This window comes from Pieris brassicae, chromosome 4, assembly GCF_905147105.1.
Source record: "Pieris brassicae chromosome 4, ilPieBrab1.1, whole genome shotgun sequence".
Taxonomy (NCBI): domain Eukaryota; kingdom Metazoa; phylum Arthropoda; class Insecta; order Lepidoptera; family Pieridae; genus Pieris; species Pieris brassicae.
In genome coordinates, this window is record NC_059668.1 from 5925150 (window position 1) to 5946372 (window position 21223).

The 21223-nt window shown below is 34.4% G+C and overlaps 2 protein-coding genes across 5 annotated transcripts; one reads left to right on the top strand and one right to left on the bottom strand.

Moving 5' to 3' along the window:
• Positions 1-46: 46 nt before the first annotated feature.
• LOC123708908 (neprilysin-4-like) lies at positions 47-14939 on the bottom strand. Of its 2 annotated transcripts, XM_045659915.1 has the most exons (14): positions 14483-14939; positions 13665-13766; positions 12285-12418; positions 9721-9889; positions 8727-9499; positions 7897-8047; positions 6599-6785; positions 5766-5884; positions 5471-5647; positions 4714-4929; positions 2896-3068; positions 1655-1839; positions 1155-1298; positions 47-1040 (listed from the first exon to the last, which is right to left on the bottom strand). In XM_045659915.1, the coding sequence occupies exons 1-14, from the start codon at positions 14863-14865 to the stop codon at positions 864-866; spliced, it is 3090 nt and encodes a 1029-aa protein (XP_045515871.1). In that variant the 5' UTR covers positions 14866-14939; the 3' UTR covers positions 47-863. The 2 variants fall into 2 exon arrangements, with proteins under 2 accessions (XP_045515871.1, XP_045515872.1); XM_045659916.1 differs by lacking the exon at positions 13665-13766.
• A 186-nt stretch (positions 14940-15125) lies between these two features.
• On the top strand, positions 15126-20571 carry LOC123708559. 3 transcript variants are annotated; one of them, XM_045659332.1, is made up of 11 exons: positions 15126-15203; positions 16060-16264; positions 16899-17019; positions 17516-17692; positions 17789-17905; positions 18168-18323; positions 18663-18830; positions 19146-19301; positions 19906-20025; positions 20098-20216; positions 20356-20571. In XM_045659332.1, the coding sequence occupies exons 1-11, from the start codon at positions 15131-15133 to the stop codon at positions 20468-20470; spliced, it is 1527 nt and encodes a 508-aa protein (XP_045515288.1). In that variant the 5' UTR covers positions 15126-15130; the 3' UTR covers positions 20471-20571. The 3 variants fall into 3 exon arrangements, with proteins under 3 accessions (XP_045515288.1, XP_045515289.1, XP_045515290.1); XM_045659333.1 differs by having other exon boundaries at positions 17789-17878; XM_045659334.1 differs by having other exon boundaries at positions 15138-15234.
• Positions 20572-21223: the final 652 nt, after the last annotated feature.

A 21223-nucleotide genomic window follows, 5' to 3' on the forward strand; every position in this document is an offset into this window, starting at 1 on the left:
CGCGGGGCGTTTTAAATAAAAAACACCATAAAAAACTTATATGTAATATAAAAGTAAAGGATAAACATAATAGTATATAACTAAGTTAAAAAAAGTCTTTAGTTAGACAATATATACTATTTAAAAATATATAAATTCTTTTGAAGAAATTTTATTTAAATGTGTTAACAATTTTGATCTTTATAATGTCCATATATATATATACAAAGACTATTAGGAACACATTTTATGACGACTGGCAACACACTTGTAGGTCCTGGACGACAGTTTCACTCGGCACTAATTGTTCTATTTGCTGCTTGGCTAAACCCCGTTTCTATTAGAAAAGATACATTTGACACGTGACTTCAGACCAATTAAAAAACATATACATTTAATCTCTGTTAATTTGTTCGTTTGTCCATGCACTTCGCGTCAGTTCAGTCAATGTGCATACAAAATAAATCGGAAAGAAAACTACATGATACGTTTTATGTATAATAAAAGATAATTATGGTATTCCTACAAAAAGTACGAGCCACGAAATCAGCCTAATTAACTTCCGTATTTGTATACCTATTATAGATACGCTGAGTATTCTGTTATTTATTGATACTCGGCGAGTAGACTTAGTACACGCTTAAAATATTTTTGTTGTATCAATAAATAAGTCAATAGAAAGGAATTTAAATCTTCATTGAGTATAATTTAAATAATTTTAATATATTATTTAGTTAGAGTAATAATAGTTATAAGATATAATGCTTAATGCACCTATTAACGAACATGGCCATGGCATTTATAGAAACGAGTACATGGCCAGTACTCGCTTCTATAAAACCAAGTATTTTCGGCGTATCACCTATACTAAATTAAAAAAATGTTCACCAAACACTACACTTTTGCTTGGGGTTCATAGGTGATCCAATCGGACATTGAAATTCTCTAGCAAAGTCTTCAGAATTTGAAAGAGTACCAATAACCCTGAACCTTCCTGGTGAATGAACTGCCGTCTTCAGTTTATTTCGCATCGCTTCTGGTCGCATTGAACCGCACCATACCTGAGAGAAATCTAACTATAACATAATTTATGATAGGTATATTCCTAAGGTAATCGAAAAAGTTTTAATATGTACGGGATAAAGTTTTTAATATATTTCATTTGTTTCAAGTACCTGAGCGAAATTCAGGAAGAAAAGTTGCGTGTGTGTATGATTTATTCCGGGAAGAGTTTCATGAACTGCGTTGTGTTGATCAAGCCAGTTTAAGTAGGCGTGAAAAGCTTGCTTTACTCCACCGTTGTCTGCTATATTTTCACCCTTAAATGAGAAAAAAAGATTCCAATATGTTTATTTCCCAATTATTTACTTAGAATATTAAACGCATCAAATCTTATATCACTGTCGGCTTTCTAAACTTCAATATAAGTAATGTTAAAATTTGAAACAAGCTGCTCTCTCTCAACTGTATGTATCTTTTGACAGAGCCTTATTATTTAACAGAACGTGTTATACTCACCATACGCGTTGTACACGCGCTACACTTTATACATGCGGTACGCGTTATACTTGTTATGAACACACTGTCTTTTTATTTGTGTACTCCGTCCGTAAAGGTACTAACATATACTCTAAGCTTGACAAAGTATTGAACATCAACGATCTACAGTACTTACCTGTGTATTAACCCCATCTAGTTTCATATTAACTTCGGGAACAGTATATCTCCCATATTGATCAATAAGACATTGCGCACGTTTATGAAATGCCTCTATGGCCGAGTCCGACCACCATCTATGTAGGTTTCCTTCATAGTCAAATAACCGCCCTTTGTCGTCGAAACCGTGGGTGATTTCATGACCTTAAAAATAATAATTACAACTTTATTTATAATAAATGGGTCATAATACATACAAATCTCACCCCACATTAGGGAGTCCCTGTGTTGTGGGCTACTAGATTATTATACTTATTCCGTGGTACATGTTTAAAACAGTTAAAAAAAGTAATTTTAGTGTTACAACTATGCCTTATAAGACATTAAGTATGAGTGAAAGTGTGTGTGTATGTATTTAAGAGTGTAGCTGAGAGTTATTGTGATCGTTCGTTGTTTATGTAATTGTTTTTGGAACCTCAAAGTCATGCCAAGTTACGTAGTAAGGCTCCTCTTTAGATTCGAATTTATGTGATTTGCGAGTTTGTATTGTTTGTATAATCCAGAGATTGGGAAATTTTATTATTAGGGAAGGGCTAAATACAAAGACGTCGCCTAGACACAGTCCTTCGTTTAGGCGTTGTGACTACAATGCGTCTATTCTTAGAAGTTTCCGGATTTTTTAGTCCATGGAGTTTGTGATACCTTAAACAGATCGCTAAGATACCTTTCGTACTGAATAGGTTTTTGTTTCTAGATGGAGTTTGACTGTGGGGTATCTAAACGGTATGTAAATATGAGCAAAGTATAGTATGACATGTCTCGACTCGACTAATGCGAGTTAAGTACTATAAGTTCTATCAAATTAAAATGCGTTTTTATATATAAAAAAATCAGCCCAAAGATGTTAAGTACATAGGGGTCGTTCAAGTATTATTCTAAGTAGAAGGGCAGAAGGATCTTTCATTTTCTTATTTTTTATGACATGTAAGTAGTAACCATTTACTTTTACGTCATACTTGAACGGCGCCAAGAAGGCTAACGATTTGTAACTAGTGTTACCATGGTTACCAGTTTTTACATGTACCACGGTTAATCTTTAGTTTCCTTGGTCGAGAAAAGATATCACATTTAATTCTTTAGAAAACAAGATATCACATATTTTATTCTTAGCTCTAAACTAGTATTTAACTATTTAAATAATAGTAATAACGCGTTTTAATCCGATCTGACTTCGGTAGTGCAAAGGATAATAACACTTACCAATAACAACTCCAATACCTCCAAAATTGAGCGAGCGTGGGAAATGGCGATGATAGAATGGCGGTTGCAGGATCCCAGCAGGAAACATTATTTGATTTTTATTTCGACTATAGTAAGCATTAACTACCGCTGGTGCTGTATTCCATAAGGTCTTGTTTACTGGCTGACCTATTCTATAAGTACAGAGGTATCTTAGTAATTAAAAAAAAGCACTTTAGTCTTCTATCTGTATCTGATCCTTGATCGTATCTTTATATCCAAGGTAGGACGCGGAGGATTCACAATGTTATTACTAATAGTAATATGCATTTTAACCTTATCTTCTAGTTATTAAAAATACCAGTTATGCTATTTAGGCCTGGGCCCCAGATTTATCTATATGTATCTTGATCGTATCTTTATATCCAAGACAGAACGCGGTAGATTCACAATGCTATTACTAACAATAGTAATATGCATTTTAACCTTATCTTCTAGTTATTTAAAATACCAGTTATGCTATTTAGGCCTGGGCCCCAGATTTATCTATATGTATCTTGCTCGTATCTCTATATCCAAGATAGGACGCGGTTGATTCACAATGCTATTACTAACAATAGTAATATGCATTTTAACCTTATCTTCTAGTTATTAAAAATACCAGTATTGCTATTTAGATCTGGGCCCCAGTTTTTTTTTATGTAATAGCAGGCAAACGGGCAAGAGGCTCACCTGATGTGAAGCGACACCGCCGCTCATGGACACTCACACCGCCAGAAGGCTCGCAAGTGCGTTGCCGGCCTTTCAAGAATTGGTACGCTCTTTTCTTGAAGGACCCTAAGTCGAATTGGTTCGGAAATACTTCAGTGGGCATCTGGTTCCACATAGTGGTGGTGCGCGGCAAAAACTGCCTTAGAAAACGCTCAGTTGTGGAACGACGGACGTCGAGGTGATACGGATGGTATTTTGTATTTTGCCTTGACGTCCGATAATGAAACTCAGCTGCGGGTATTAGACCGAACAACTCTTCTGAACACTCCCCATGGTAAATGCGGTAGAAGATGCAGAGGGACACAACATCTCTACGCAACGCCAAGGGATCAAGCCGCACGGAAAGTGATTGGTCGTCGATAATTCGAACCGCTCTTCGTTGAATACGGTCAAGTGGAAGGAGCTGGTACTGGGGAGCTCCCGCCCAGAGGTGAGAACAGTATTCCATGTGGGGCCGAATTTGCGCTTTATAGAGTTGCAAGCGGTGGACCGGAGTGAAGTACCGTCTCGCCTTGCTGAGCACACCAAGCTTTTTGGAGGCTAATTTAGCCTTCCCTTCCAAATGACCGCGAAACTGGACGTTATTCGATATGTCAACACCCAATATTCCGATGTTAGCTGAGGCTTTAAGGAGAGTGCCTTCAAAGAGGGGATTAGCGACAAAGGAAGTTTTTTTAGCGGAAAACGCGCATACTTGTGTCTTCTTGGGGTTAAATTGGACTAGATTTAGTCTACCCCAGTCCGAGACTCCACGTAAAAGAGTTTCGACTTCAGACACAAGTTTGTTTCGGCACTCATCAACAACAGCCCGAGAAATACCTGCCCGGCCCGTGAAAAAGTATCCCCAGTGCTGTCACTTTTATTTATTATTTATTAATTTATCTATTTGTATCTTGATCGTATCTTTATATCCAAGGTTGGAGCTGTCAAATTTTAAAACAGCATTTACAGTTTTGTTACTTACAATGTAAACAGGATTCAGATGAAATTAGTGAATGCTGGCTTAAAATTTGACATTAGTAATGTTTTTAAACGTGTCTATTAGTTATTAACCAGTTAAATTCTCACCTCGATTGCTCCATCTTCGTCAAATGCTGCAGAATATTTAATATGTTCTCAAAGTATTTATCGGGGTAAATCTTCACTTGCTTGTATCTTTCATCTAGTTCGTGCTTCTTTAGAATGAAGCCTGGATATCCGATTCTCAGCATCATAGAGTCTACTTTGTGGGCAGCAAGGTTTTTGGTCTCATCATCTATCCAATCCGTCTTATGGAGCAGATCTCTGAAATTTTGATTATAAGCACACAAAAGACCTCAGTGACGATGCAACCCTTTAGGCCCGGGCCTTAGAGTTCTGTGTCTGATACATGATCATTTTTATCTAATAGGCAAAATAGAAGACCAGCCTTCTGTGCCTGACTGCCTCAACTTTTTGGGCTAAGGCATGACATTCCTCAGTATGTTTTCTTGGGTGCAGAGATAGGTGAAGAGCCGAGGAACGTATGACCTTATGCGGATGAGAGATATAAAAGGCAAAATATACGAGTAGCTTCTATCATACATTCAAAGAACAAGTTTTTTTAGAGGATGCTTCATATATAATGGAATGTTGTATGAAACTGTGACTCACTTAACTTTGTAATATTAGTACCTAATACCTATATTAAAAGGAAAATTGTACGTAATATTGTGAAAATTAATCTTACTCTTCTGCTAAAGCACTCTTTCCTCTCTTTTTGTCAAATTGTGTTTACGCTGTGATGAATAGAGATAGTTGAGTAAAAGATTGTTAAAGAATATTAAAGCACAGTTTAAAAATTCACCTGAAAGATTGTTGAATCTCCCTTGTCATAGTCAGTGTGTCATTTTTACTCATCTCATCGAAATATTTACGCACAAACATCGAGCCTAACGCCATCCCCATATTAGAGTTTACTTGAGAAATGCAGTTCTTCCATCGTGGAGGGGACTGTTCTCGACCGAAAAGTATGAAATAAAATCTGAAATTACATTACATTAAATAAAAGATAATATTAAAAAATAAGTATCTTAAATGTCAAAATCTGTTATAACGACATCGAAGGACCAATAAATAATATATAGAATATGTATACTTACTGTTGCTTAGCCGATTGGAATCGGTCGTCCAAATTGTTGACGCGATGCCTTACAAAACGCCATAGCAGATAGTTTGATAAAGTGGTTGGATCCGTCTTCTCAATTAATTGAACCAAGTGCTGCCAAATTGTTATATAAAGGCGTTATATATATAAGAGGAATTGTCATCTGCTTAGCTCGCGAAAGTTCCAATTATATAATTCATTATAAAAAAATAGTTCAAGACAATAATATAGATCTAATGTATAGTGTAGAAAGTAGGAGAGTTATAGTCAACAGAGCAGTTTTAAGGGTTTACTGGCAACGTGCGAAGATTCTGGCAGTGTAAGTGTACATAGGCGTCGGTATCACTTAACATAAGCTCAGCCAGCTTCCCGTTTGCCCCTTGTTCTACAAAAAAAAAGTTGAAGGCGGCAGGTCATCGACAAAAACATGCAATCCGAGGCTAAAACCCATCAAGGGTAAAGCCATAATTTACATATTACACAACATAAAATATATAACATACGTATTAGTTAGTTGAACAGTGTTGGCCTAGTGGACCTAGCTTGCGCCTATTATCCCTGAAGTCATTGGTTCGATCCCTAGCAGTGATCAACTACTTGACTCTTAAGAAACACAAATGATCACGAACCAGATACAGAAATTTGGGGCCCAAACCCCCGCCACTGGTGTTATTTTATGTAATAGGGGGCAAACGGGCAGGGGGCTCACCTGATGTTGAGTGATACCGCCGCCCATGGACACTCTCAATGCCAGAGGGCTCGCGAGTGCGTTGCCGGTCTTTTAAGAATTTTTACGTTCTTTTCTTGAAGGATACTAGTTATTCTTACCCGAACATAATTCAATGCAAACAGCACAACAATCTCCCCTGGATGCACTGTTCTATTCATGACGATACACAAATATCTCCTCCAATCGACCTTCGGCACCATCGTTTCCAACTTGGATAACGGCATCCGACGATACAACTCCGATACGTTACGTCTATCTTCGGGGGCGGATGTAATTTTGGCTAATCTGTGAAATACCATATATTAAGTACAGCGTAATTAATGTCAAAAACATTTTTTTTATAGAACATGCGGGTAGGAACTCACCTTTACTCACCAGATGTATTACAAATACCGTTCGATTATAAAATTTAAATTATTTTCAATCTTGATTCACGTTAATACTACGTGTTGTATCTACAGTAATGTAAGTGCTTCTATTTCTCCATACTTTGCTGATAGAGATGAAACGTACGGCTTTCTTTTTTATTATTTTTTATTTAATGACAATATTTAACTGTTTTAACATGTAATAAGGAGTATGGTGAGAGATTGTTTCCAGTTCATCTCGTCTGCTCTACACCTTGATTTGATAATTGGCAGTAAAAAAAAATGTGATAAATATATATTGCCATACTTACATTACTTTTTGTCTTTATAATCTATAGAAGTGAATTCGCCAAATTGTGAAATGTCTAGGTACGATTCAAAAATTTTAGAGTTTACAATCTCACGAAATTAGTTTTTACAATTTCACAGCGATATACAAAAGTAGAAAAATGACTGGAAATGTGTTTTGTTATATTAAAATTTAAAAATAAGGGTTTTTGCTATGACATAAAAACTTTTATTAAACGTATAAGCTGTCTAGATGGTTAAAAACTGCCCCAAGCAATATGCGATAACGAAACACGCTTTTTTTGAGACTTACTCTTACGGCTTATTTCATGCACGCATGTCTAAGTATCAGGGGAGCAGTCGTATGTCATATTAAAAACATTTAATTATTTACATTGCATCAATATAAAAATACAACTCATACGAAAATAGTTAATTATATTTACGTAAGTTTTTTTTCCGTGACACGTGACGCGCGTACAATAAGGAACAACGTCGTAAGGAGACTGGCATTTCTTTTGAGAAATTGAATTTGTCCAAAAATCAACGACACGTGTCAGAGAGAAGAGTGATTCCCTGCTTGTCCATGTAATAAAAATGATCAAAGAAACAAATGCTATCTGAGCCCAAGACCCATATAGAGCTGTAGTAACACGGGATTATCATTATTATTAGATATTTTAACATTTACACAATGTTCTTTAGTTATTTTACTTTTATTATTAGGCACTAAAACTTACTGGATTTCAAAATCTATTAACTTTTCAGCGCTTGTCTTCACATACCCAGGCTCTCCTCCGAGCAAAATTGCGACTTTTATCAAGTAAACTTTGTACGCATCTAAATAAGCTAGATTTGAGCCCTGAAGAAAGTAATCGCGAGTTGGTAAACCTGTAAGACCACTATACAATGTATCTATAAGTCACTGGATTTAAAGAGTAAAATATATTTTCCAGTCCGCTAAGCTTATTCTATATATAAAATCGAATCATGAAAAATAATGTATCAAAATTGATAAATTGTTAATAAAAAGTCTGATAAAGCAAAAGGGCGTATAAGCTTAAATGGCAGTGAGTGGTGCACATTTCCCGAAGAAGGGATGCTCGATGAACAAACGGCCTGCCACTGGGTGGACAGACAGCCAGGTGAGGATGGAGGGAAGGCGTTGGATGCAAAGCGCGGGAAACCGGTCGTACTGGAAATATAGGGGAGAGGCCTATGTCCAACAGTGGAAACGACACGAACAAACTAAATGTTTAAAATATCTTATTTATACCACTTCTGGTTTAAGGGTAATATCGAGCGACATCGCTAATAACGTCTTTATGCCAAATGCAATAATTTTGAAATACACTCGGCGCTAAGCCTCGGCTATGAATGTTATCCTACAACTTTCACCAGTCACAGTCCAATTTGACTAAATTTTTTGTAATGCCACATTTTGTGATCCCCATTCGAGTCTTCCAGGATAATTGATAATCTCTGACAAATATTGTGTTTAATTTTAAGGTCATAACATTTTATAATAAGTAAATGTAATTTACCGATCTAGCATAAAACAACAATGTACCTAGGCTGGTTTGGTCAAATTGAATGACATACTCGTCGGAGTTTTTAATATCCGGCCCAACCCACTGAGATATCAAAATATCATTATTAAATAATCGTAGTTTAGCCATCAGTTCAAGCCAGTCAAAGTTTGTTGGCGACCATTCAGGGTTCAATATAGGCCATCCACCGAAAAGATCAAGCAGGTCTAAGAGCGGCTGATGAGCCCGTTGTTGCAATATTTCGTGATTCATACAAGATTTAAACAAATATCTGGCTTTCAAAGTGGCATCTCCTAGCGCTGGATCGGTTGGCTTCACCGTGAAATGAGATATAATCTCTTCTATTGGTTTCTGTCTTCTTCTTACCCTTCTCTTTGAGAGTAATTTTCGTCCATTTCTAACATTAGATTTCTTTGCTGGCTTTAGATATTTTTTGCTTCGCTTGTGTGCTTTCAAAAACTCGTGTATTTTGTATTTAGTTTTATGTTTGTTTTTGTTTGTAACTTTATCTAAATATCTTCGAATTCTATTTATTATTTCAGATTTATCATGTTCGTTAGTACTGTAATGATGTAATTCTTCTATATCTTCATTAGGTTTTAGTACAATATCTATGTGCAATTTATTTAGCAAATTAGGGCACGTTGAAGGACTAAGTACGTCTAAAAAGGACTCGTCTAAATCCAAATGTGGTCCTGGGTATGAGGACGATAGATATTCGGTACTTTTAAATTCAAGGAGATCTTTAAGTACTGCATCTAAGTTTTCTCTCAGCATTTCAAATGTATCATAACTGAAATAATACGATTATTTTCAATAATGCTATATTTGAGTGAAATTACTTTAGCAACACAGAAAATGGATGAATTTCAGTAATTGATTAAAGGAAAATATATTTATTACATTAGGACAAAAATTTAAGAGACGTCATGACATACACCCATCACATTAATGACTGCGACAAGTGTCGCTTAACTTCAATAATCAATGTCTAGTATATACAAAGGGACTCACCCAGCCTTGTCCGCTGGTATAGAATTCAGTGTAGGCCAGTTCCCACAGGCATATTGATAAAAATCATGACACGGGTCTGCGTTCTCATCCATGTATTGTTTCATGATGTTTGCTTGTGTGCTTCTTATTGTTTCTCTATCTCCTTGGCCTTTCCAAAAGCCGTGTATACCTGAAAGATATTTGAATATGGAATGGCTACGTAATAAATAACGAAACATTATCAGGAAAATTGCTTAGCTAAACCAACTACTCCACATTGCTCTCCAAATGCCATCGCAAGTCAATCCCATTAGACACAAATAATATAATACAATTACAATTACCAGCACCCTCTCCACCTCTCCCACCACAGCCGGTCCCCGCGGGAGAGCCAGACCACAACCCACCACTCCATTCTCTATTTATCTGCACGTACAATGCAAGATCATTTCTTTCAAATGAGAGACTTATTGAGTTTAAAGAAGCTATTTGAAAAATAAAGTATGATATCATCGGGTTTTCTGAGATTCGAAGAATAGGATATATATTATAAGAAGACAGATTTTTTGTCACTACGGCCAAACTAAAGGGTTATATGGCGTCGGTTTTCTAATAAGGAAAACCTAAAACCATATTTTGATAGTTTTATAGCAATCATCAGTCAGAATCATTCAATCAGAATGAGTATGTGTCCTAAATTTAGTCTTTGTAAACGCACATATTGCAATTATTTAAGCATATTCTCCTACTAGCGACACCAATGATACAGGGATGTAGTTGTTTTACGACCAACTCCAACACGCTTTTGATCAAAGCAACAAATTCTTTTATTCTGATGGGAGACTTCAACGCAGCAAAAAAATGAAGTGCGCATTATAGGTCATTATTGTTACCTCAAAACAGAGAGAGATGGAGCCCATTGGAGGAGGCCTATACTCAATAAGAGGTCCTTGAGAAAAAATAAAAATAATGTATATATACATTATTTTTAGTTAACAACTATAATGTTGTACAACAACATTATATAACAACATTTTTAGTTAACACATTATATATATTTTGTAACCTTTTCAAGAAATAAATGAGGCTTAATTATTATAATTTAATTTTGTTGATTAAGTGCGAAACCTAGGCTGGAAAGGTACCAAAAGGATGATTTCTTTTTATTATTTTAAAAAGTATAATAATACGAATGAAACTATTGCCATGCACGTCAGTCACAGTGTAATAGTAAATAATTGAAGGTAATAATATGGCTGGTTTTTATTGTTTTAGTTAATTTTGAGACAACGCACACATCTTTTAAATGTTCTATTTATGACCCATATACAAGTATCTACTAAAAAGGTAGACTAAGAAAATAATATTATATTAAGGCGAAACGAAGTGGGGCTTTTCTTTAGTGACTTGATAATTAACTACTTTAAAAGCATTCTTCATTCTAAATAAGCTTAATGTAGCTCACAAGTTTACCTGAAACAAATATAACAATCGATAGTTTTATTAGTAATCTTGTGAATAGAAATCCTTTTACGCTCATTTCAAATTTACCCCATACATAATTAAAATAAAGTGATTCTATAGTTTACGGAAATTTTCCTCTGCGAGTTTCTCTTTATGCTTATATTTAGTAACAGTTGACAAGCCTTAAATGCAATAGAATTGGTCATGAACTTGACTCATTTTAACGACAATTGGATAATGAGCGTGTAGTGTATAGCTTTTATACACGTACGAAAACGTCGGACAATTTAAATATCAATAGATTTAAAATTTTCTTAAGTTTTAAATTTTATCCATTTTAAGACTATCATATGAGTGGTTATAAAAAATCTTTGAGGAATCGCTAACAACTTTGTCCATTATCATCCTTGATGTTAGGTACTGATGGTACTATGGATAACAAAGAACGCGCATATCTTAAAACGTTGGTAAGTTGTCCATGCCCTATAGTTTTTATTTTATTTTGTTCGCTTGTACCAATACTAACATAGCAACTAAGAACAAATTATTACTAAATCTAATTAAAACTACATCACAAACACAACACAAAATTAAATCTACCAAGCCGTTTTTACAAGACATGGACTTTTCTTTTTTTATCATTATTGCTTAAACATTAAAATTAAAATAATAACATAAATCGACAAAAACTTTGGTGTGTGAAAAAAATTTTTTTTTTACCCAGAAACTAAGAAAGACTTAAGAAAATAATACAGCCAAAAACGAAGTATTGCAATTAATTTAATTAATCTTTTTTTTTAAATGAATAAATTACTGGCGCTATCTTTTTTAGGTCTGGGCCTCAGAATTCTGAATCTGTTTCACTCAATCTAATAGGCAAGTAGTGATCGGCCTCCTGTGCCTGACGGACGCTGTCAACTTTTTGGGTCTAAGGCAAGCCAGTTCCCTCACGATGTTTTCCTTCACCGTTCGAGCGAATGTTAAATGCGAGCATAGAGAAACATTCCATCAGTGCACAGCCGTTTCGAACCTACGACCTACTACGGATGAGAGTCGCAAACTGAAGCCACCAGGCCAACACGGCTCAATTTAAATTGTATACATGTATGTCTACAACATACCTGTATGAGACCGGACTTGTTTGTATACATGGGCACCTGAACTCATTTCTCCTTCCTCGAGCTCAGGTTGTCTGCGAACTTGTTCCACATCGTCTAGAGGTCCACGGTCAACGTATAGTTCTGGATGTGCCACACTAAAGTAAATAATAGTAAACAGAGTCAGTGCTAGAACCGTCGTGCGATTTGAAGCTGTAGTGCTAAATAAAATAAAAACACTACAAACTTTTCAGTATGGGCCTCAGATTTCTTTATCTATTTCGTGATCATTTGTTTTTTCATACGCAAAGAGCTTAACAGCCTTCTGTACATGACACACCCCGCGACTTTGTGGGTCGAACGCTGGCCATAGACGGACCGCATGTTGCAGTCGATAGCGGTCGCGTTGAAGTCGTTTATGACTGCAACTCGACCGCATAATGAAGTCGACTACGACTGTTTGGAGCAGTTGTGTTCGACCGCAAAATAATACTAATGCGAGTTAATTTACAAGATATTGAGATATTGCTTCTTGTACTGCAATTACGAAAGCGTAGGCGTAGAAGACAACGTAGTATGTGGGTGCGTCAAATACTACAATCAAGAGAACAGTATGGCATTTTTCATACTTTCTATCCCCAGCTGAGAGAAGACACTAAAAAGTTTTTCAAGTACTTTAGAATGTCCGTAATATCCGGCAGCTCTAAGCAGTTGACCGCACGCCGAAACTCAACCCCAGAGTGACTGCTCCGGTGTATTGCGGATATGAATTTAGTATGGAAACTACGCTCTAGAGCAGTCAGTCTCGGCTGCAACATGCGGTCCGTCTATGGCCAGCGTAAGGCTTGCCGGTTTCCTTACAATATTTTGCTTCATCGCGTATTCAGGCATTCTTGTTATGTTTAAAATAGTTTTTTCCTCATTATAGTCCAGATACTTAATATAAAAAATTTAAAATTATGTATTTGAATATGGCTTCGTATGAGTACACTGGAGTTATAATAACAATCATGACTCATCTGTTTCCGTTCTCTACATTATTGTTCAAAGGGTATTGTTAAACATCAAACTGTTGTGGTCTCTGGCAGAATGACTAGTGCGGAACACGTCTGCTCCACAGCAAAATGCTGAGCCAGGGCCAGTTATAATCACAACACACAATTTTCTTTTTCGATTATTATTATGATTGTGTGTGTTGCGTTAGTAATAAATGATATGTCTATGTCTAACCTCACCTACCGTTGGGCATTTACAATGCCAGAGGACTCGCGATTCCGTTGCCGGTCGTTTAAGAATTGGTACCCAGGTCTGTTGTCGTATAATTATAGTGATATCGACTTTTAAATATTTTATATACACGATGTATACTCGCAAATTACAAACAATTACAACTAATAAATATACCTTTGTAATTTACTATCGTCGTCGTATTGGTAGTTCTCTTCGTTCTCATAACCACCAACATTACCTTCTTCATATTCATCATTTTGCAATGATTCATCTTCTCTAAAAGTGGACATATCGTATACAAATAGTTCGCTTGGGTTAAGGAGCTTAAATATAAATAGTAAATTTTAAAGATTTTAGCTAAAAGAGCAATTTTATTCACTCCATGCAAAGAACTAATAGATGAACATAATTATGATAGGTCAAATACAGAGTTCACGACCATTGAATGGTGACCGAAGTGATGATCGCGTCTAAAGCAATGTAACCTCAATAGGTTAACTAGTATTTATAGTAAACTCATATATGAATAATCGACAAAAAAAATTGTGTAAAATTACATTTACAAGGTAAACGAAATACGCGTTAAATGCTCGTTTTCTGAATTTTTTGTTTATGCATTAGTGCCTTTCATGTGTACCCATTATTATTTCTTGCATTAAGGTATGTTACTTTTTGAAGGCGTCTTTTGTAGTATAAATCTACACCATTAATCCTTAACCTAAATAAAACATTCTAATGAACGTTTGGTATGCAACTATCAGAAGTTTAAAACATAGGTATTCTTGAATTATACTATCTTCAGATATGGTAGTTAGTTCAAATATTACAGTTATTTTATTTTGAATGTTTTCGAGCAATTATTGAACGTATATAGACAACAAAATTGAATGAAGAAAACTATAATATACCCTGGATAAATATTCTGTGACCATACTGTTAGGGTTGTAAAAAACAATTCGTCCAGTAAAGAGAATTTTCATTAACAGACTTACTCATAATCATCAGACGCTATTTGGCTTCTACGCTTGATCCTCTTTGACGGCTCATGTGTTGTATACGAAAAATCTTTAACATCAGAATCAGTCTCGAATCGTTGTGTTAAAATTATATCTTCATGAGGTAGAAATGAAGTCTGGAAACCCTTGAAGACGTCCCTATCCTCAGGTTCAACACTTTCTAACCTCGTAAAGGTTTTCGGGATGTTCTTAACTATGAACTGATCTGACGGGTCTCCTAATGAATCGACTGGTTTTCTATAAACGACGTAAGAAATAGATGCAACCACAGTGATTGATATGATGCAAATGAATCGACACAAATTAGCACTTCTTGGTTTAACAGAAATTGTTTGGGGTGTCGTTTCTGCTCGCGTCATCGCAACGACTGACAACGTCGGATTTGTAACTGGAATGATTCTGTATACTTATATAACAGCTATTGTAAGGCTGACCCTGGGATCTACGAGCTAGGAAATGCGAGGATTAGAAAGAAATATATACTATTCAACGCTAATGCGAAGAAAATTGTGAAGTTTCTTTTCGTGTATAAACCTTTTTTGAAAGTGGCTGCTTTGTTTATCTATCAATTGATTGTCAATTGTAAAATTTTCGACGTTTCATAAATTATAAAATTATATTAAGATGACTTCTTTTGCGGATGTTTCAAAGCAAGTTAATTTAATCGATGAATTAATATTGGCTGAAATGATATGTGGTAAGAATTCTACTTTAGGAATTTAAAAAAGGTTTGCTAGTTAATATGTTTTGATATGTTCAAAATTATATGGTACGCCATAGGTGTATTCTTTAAATTTATTAGGCTTTTTTTATAACTAAGTAAGTAATTAATATTTAAATCTTACGATACATTGGTCACTGCCTTCATGGTTTAGTAGTGGCGTATAAACTTGAAGGGCCTGGAATTAATTCCCAATAATTGTTTCGGCTAGAAGGCTTATTATGATTATTGCCTTAACAAATATCAATTACACGAACGCAGAAGTGTGTTTGCCTTGTACTGTTAGAATAATACATTGGTGCATAAATAGTGGGTCAAATTAAATTACCTTGTATAACACATTTGGCGATTCTCTAAGCTTTTCCAAGAAGTGACAATCCCGCTGTAACGATGTTTTCCCGTAATAACAAGATATCATCAATCAAACTGTCACTATTGCTTTTACTTTAGACGGTACAAAATTGAACTTATATTTGAAATAATCCATATCTCAAGTAACTAATTTAAAATAATAAACCGTGTGTAAAGTTCCAAAATCAGCGTTAAATTGTTAAATAAAACGAACTTATTATTTTTATGTACTATCCAGTCCTACTAAGTGATTGTTTAGATTTTTTCCTTAAATCATACTTAGTATTGAATTCATGACAAAGAATTCATTTTTGAACTTGATAGAACTTGATTAATGCCGAGTAGGTACAAGAAAAGGTTGCTGCAAAATAATTGCGATTTTCTTTACAAGATTGTAAGAAATTATAGTAATCAGAGAACAAGAAATATTACTTCTTTATTAATATTAATAAATGCATAACGAAAAAAAATTTAATTTCAGGTAAAAAGGACTATTACGAAGAGTCAATAGAGTTTAGTAAACATCTCCTTATTTCGAAATATTGGTTTCTAAGGATATCGTGGAAGAATAAGAGGCGGTTTTTGTTAATGCTTGTAAAGGATGTAAATAGTATCTGGACGCTATCTTTGTTCTTGAAATCAATATGGAATTGTAGACCTAAAGATGCTATTTCTTCCATCTGTGGGTAAGTCTAACTCACCGTGCTACTTTTAGGTATAATGTGTCTACCAGGGTTCATAACTTGAACACAGGCAGATTTCGTACTATGGCTGTGTTCAAATCATCGTATATTTGTTTATACGGATCAAAATTATCGCATCGATATGGATGATTACTATAATACATTAAAATGTAATAATATATTGCAAATGGTTAATGGCAATGGTTGGATTAAAGTACAGCTTTAACTCTTGTAAACTCGTGTTTTTAAAATAATAGAAGTATACTTGACTTTGTGGTAAATTAGCCTACCTGAACAATAATTATCGGACGGTTGCGAACCCTGGTCTCATACAAGATTTGATTATTTTAAATGTATAAAAATTAATATATGAGCTTTTATATTTTGCACAGTGCCTTACCTGGATTTATAATATATCGTCCCCGCATTTGCTTAGCTGATTTATCTATGGATTTAGATTTTGGTTATGGATATGATTGTGATTTGTCAATAGTGTGCTCACAGATAGGGAACAAGATTTTTCTTCTGTTTTAAAATACTTTAATACTACGGGGCAACTTATGAAAATAATATATTGAATTGGAACAGGCTTGAATATAATTTGTTAAACCGTAGTTTAAGTATGTTTTCGTTTCAGCAAAGAAGTATGGAGCAGCTATGATCAAGTCCCAATGGACAACAATAGAACAGCATTACCAGTACAATTGGTAGAAGATGCCATAGTAAACGAACGAAATTGGTTTTCGAGACTTGAACCTGTATGTTGTATTGCTAATTTTAAGTTTAACACACATACCCACTAAAGTAACTGCATAATGATTATATAGAAACTATGTTTAACATTCGACTCAGTATTTCATTCATATAGAATACTGACTGACTTTCCTGACCCGGTATCTAAACGCATAATGAATGAGCTTATAAATCTTTATGGTTTTAAATTTATTAAGCTTATATACATCACATCAACCAGTCAACTTTAATTTCAACGTTCTAGAAGAACTACAAACAACTAAAAGAAAACTACCTATAGACAACATTACGTGAGCGGTCAGCTCGTAGGTATAATTTATAGCAAATATGCTTAGTAATTATTTATTTGATAGCTTAATATCATATTGTAATACTTATCCAGCCAACCAGTATTTCTAGTATTTTACTGACATACTAGAAGAACCTTCAAAACGTTTGCTTAATAAATAGTGTCTGAGAAATATGTTTAGGCTATTATGGCTTTATTTTAAATATTTTAAGGCCCAACAAGCACTCGTATTGTCGGAGCTTTTGACAGTAGCTGGAGGTCCAATAATCTGGGAGATTCTTAGAACAGCACAGATGATATATGAAAAGCATAGAGATAAACAGATTGAGGAAATTATTGAATACGCTGTAGTCAATGAACCGGAGAAAGTAAAACCAGTTGTTGAACAGGTTGGGTTTGATCTATATATGATATTTAAAATAATAATAAAGTTATTTGTAAATGTATGTGTAAATTATTTAAAAATATATATATGTATGTTTTAGCCTAAGAAAGATACTCCGCGCGGGAAGGGTTCCTTCTCCCTAGGGCAAGAGAATAGACAAACACTTCTTCCCGGACAAGCCGAAAAAGAAGTAATTTCTTTTACATTTAGTACTATTGTATGTTGAAATCCAAAATTAAATATTTATTTAGTATTAAGTATAAAACTATTATAAATAAGGTATACAAATTTTAATGTAATATGTAAATATATTGTTTAAATTTTCGGGTAATGGTATCAAAGTTCTTTGTTTGGTTTCAATGTCACATATTCTTTTTTCAATTTATTTAAAATACTAATCGTGTTTTGGTTACATACGAAAAGATATCAAAATATATTATTTAGGTATTCAAATGAATTATTAATTAATATATTTCTAGTTGGAAACGGCCTTAGCCAATTGGAACTTTACGATAAAAGCTATTCGCGATAGTTTTAAATTGGAAGAATTAGAAATAACCTTCAAAGACGACACAAAAAGAACAGTTTGGAAGGTGAACCGACCTAAGCCTGAAAACATTGAAACTGTTGATATTGTAAGAAATTATTTATATTTTTAAATGTAAGTGTAGTTTCGAATCCAATTTCAGGAGTTCCGTCAAATTTTAGGTGTTTTTCTTAATTTAATATATACATAAAGGAAAAAGACAAAAATTGAAATACGAGCCCAGAATTTTAACCTTTCATAACCTAAAAACTTATAAATAAAAGTGAATTACAAAGTAGGAAGATATATTTTTTTATACTTTATTAGATTAATAGTAATAATAAACGGTCAATCCATTTTATTCGATCACTAATAAAATATTTTAATTAACAATTACCTGGTGCTTTCATCGTATAAACTAGGCAAAGTCATAAACTAATTATTGCAGTTGCAGCTACTGCCGTCAATCATAGCCAAACAAATCTTCTTATATATTCCACAAACGCAGTACGGAGATTTATCTCGAGTGAACAAATATTGGTCATTTCTCATAGATGAGATAAAAGCGGAAACGCTGGCAAGACAGAAGATTAACATGGATATAGACAAATTAAGGGTGGGTTTTGTCTACGTACTCGTATTTAAAATAACATTCCAAAACAATTTTATGGCGTTTAAAACCACGCCACCTGCCGGTAACTCTTAACACCCTTAAAGCAAAGATAATTTACTTTGTTTGCTTAAAGTATTAATGCGTTTCTCTACCTCATTCTAGACAAGGTTTATTGTTTGACAGTGTTAGCGACTTTTTTACTTTGTCGTCATCGTAATTGGTCTGTCGCATCGTTTTACGTAACCAAACGTATAAATGATGAAACGAGATTATGAATGGTTGTTGTACCTAATATGTAATTCAGATAAATATTTAAAGGATATAATTCTTCGACACGATCACGAATTGGATATGGTGGAAACACTTGGCTCAGAGTTGAGCTCTTTTCCATTGACTACGCACACGAAGCCAACAAGCGTTACTAATTCACTTCCGTTACACAGTAGAAGAGGAAAACCGAGAAAAGCCGTTGGTGTAAGTGGATTTATCGACGCCTACTTATAACACGCAAATATGACGACATGTGGCAAAGTTAATCCGACCTTGGGAAAAAATAAGGATGAAAGGGCTATGAAGGCACCGCAAGCGTGCTGCAAATAATTCATAAATACTGTTTATGTAGAAGTAAAACATATTTCTAAAATCATTGAGTCAAAGAGGCGACATTAATTCTAAAAAAATGCATTAAACGTTTCCAATTTCCGTCGTTTTGGAAAATATTTATATAAAACGAACTAGTTACTAACTAATCCTCGTTCGTAGGATCCTCGACTACTCTAACCACTGGGCGGCCTGAAGTAGTATTGATTGTAGTGAAATTCAGAAACCCGAACTCCGTTCCGTATGTCAAAATCGAACACATTTTCACACGTATCTTTTCTGAATCATACCATATTTGTGAGGATTTATATAAATCAGTGACTACCAATAATATAATACAAAAAGTACTATTAAGTAATTAGTCGTAAGTTAACTGTATTAAAGTTAGATTAAAATATTGCCTTAGCCATTTTGCAATAAATGCACACGAGAAATGTCATTTCATACTTTACCAATAATTTGGATTGAATTTTTTTAGACGTTCAAGCCAATAAGAAAATTATCAGATCTACACAAAAGATTACAGCAACGCGGGGCAGCTGACGAGAATATATGGAAATGGTGTTCTAACATTCTAAAGTTAAATAAGGACGACCTTGTTAGTATTAAAATATATTACCATACTTCTAGCATATTCTTTAATTTGCAATAAAATATATATTCGTTCTAGATTAAAAAAGATAATGAGGGTACATTACCATTGGCAAACTTGAACTTTCCGTGTCCTCTGATGACTTATAACATTAAAATACCATTAGAATATCCTCTTATATCGGAACCTACTTTGAAGTAAGTTTATCCTATGATAAATAATTAAAACCGAACAATAATCACTTTAACACTTACCATTTTATAAAAATTGTATAAATGCTTATTATTTAAATTGTTAGTACAATGTTATCAAGTCCTTTTAAATATTATGTTTTAGTCTCACTCCAAAGGATTTAGAGAAGAAGCGATACAGTAGATGGAACAAGGATCTATCTTTTCTGTATCCTGTCACCAAAGTACCCTCTTATATTTTCTCAACAAATTTTAATTAGATTTTAAATCTTTTTTTGGTAAATAATCGAATAGCAAACTGACAAGGTTAACATTATTTGTTAAACTAATAGATCGCGAAACGAATTATATTTTACTCATTACAAAATTGTATTTTAATGTACCATTAAACATTTCCAGTTGTTTATCGAATACCTCGGGGAGCCCGAATCTCTATCGCCTCTTTATTGGAATCATACATTACATTTTGCTTCATAGAAAACAGTACAGGCTCTCTGGAAAAAACTATTGACTCTTCCTTATTGTTCCTTGTATACAGTACAGTCCAATTAAAACATGTTATCGGTAACTCAAGACTTGATCACTCTCTACAGACCTTCCTCCTCCAAAGGCGGAAAATAATAACGGGTCAAATATATATATAAATATATGGGTCTTCCCTCCAACTTCGATTTTGATCCCTCTTGAGTCATGAGGTTTAAGTGCACAGTTGTTAATTAAATAATTAAGTTAGCACCTGGTAGATAGTACCCGTTACCAAGGGGCTTAGTCACGATGCCTTAACAGTAGTGTTTGTAGAAAGTCTAAAACCAAATTTTTAATTCTAAACACCCTACTGTTAAGTTATCTTGATTATCTTGACTAAACCCCAAAGCTAGTCCTTTTCTCGCTCAACGAATAAGTATCGCAATACAGTGAGGAAATGTCGCGTCAAAGGTACACTGTCACAGGGACCAAACATTTTAGTATGTTTTCATTTTCTATTTATTAATTTTTAATTATTATTATTACTA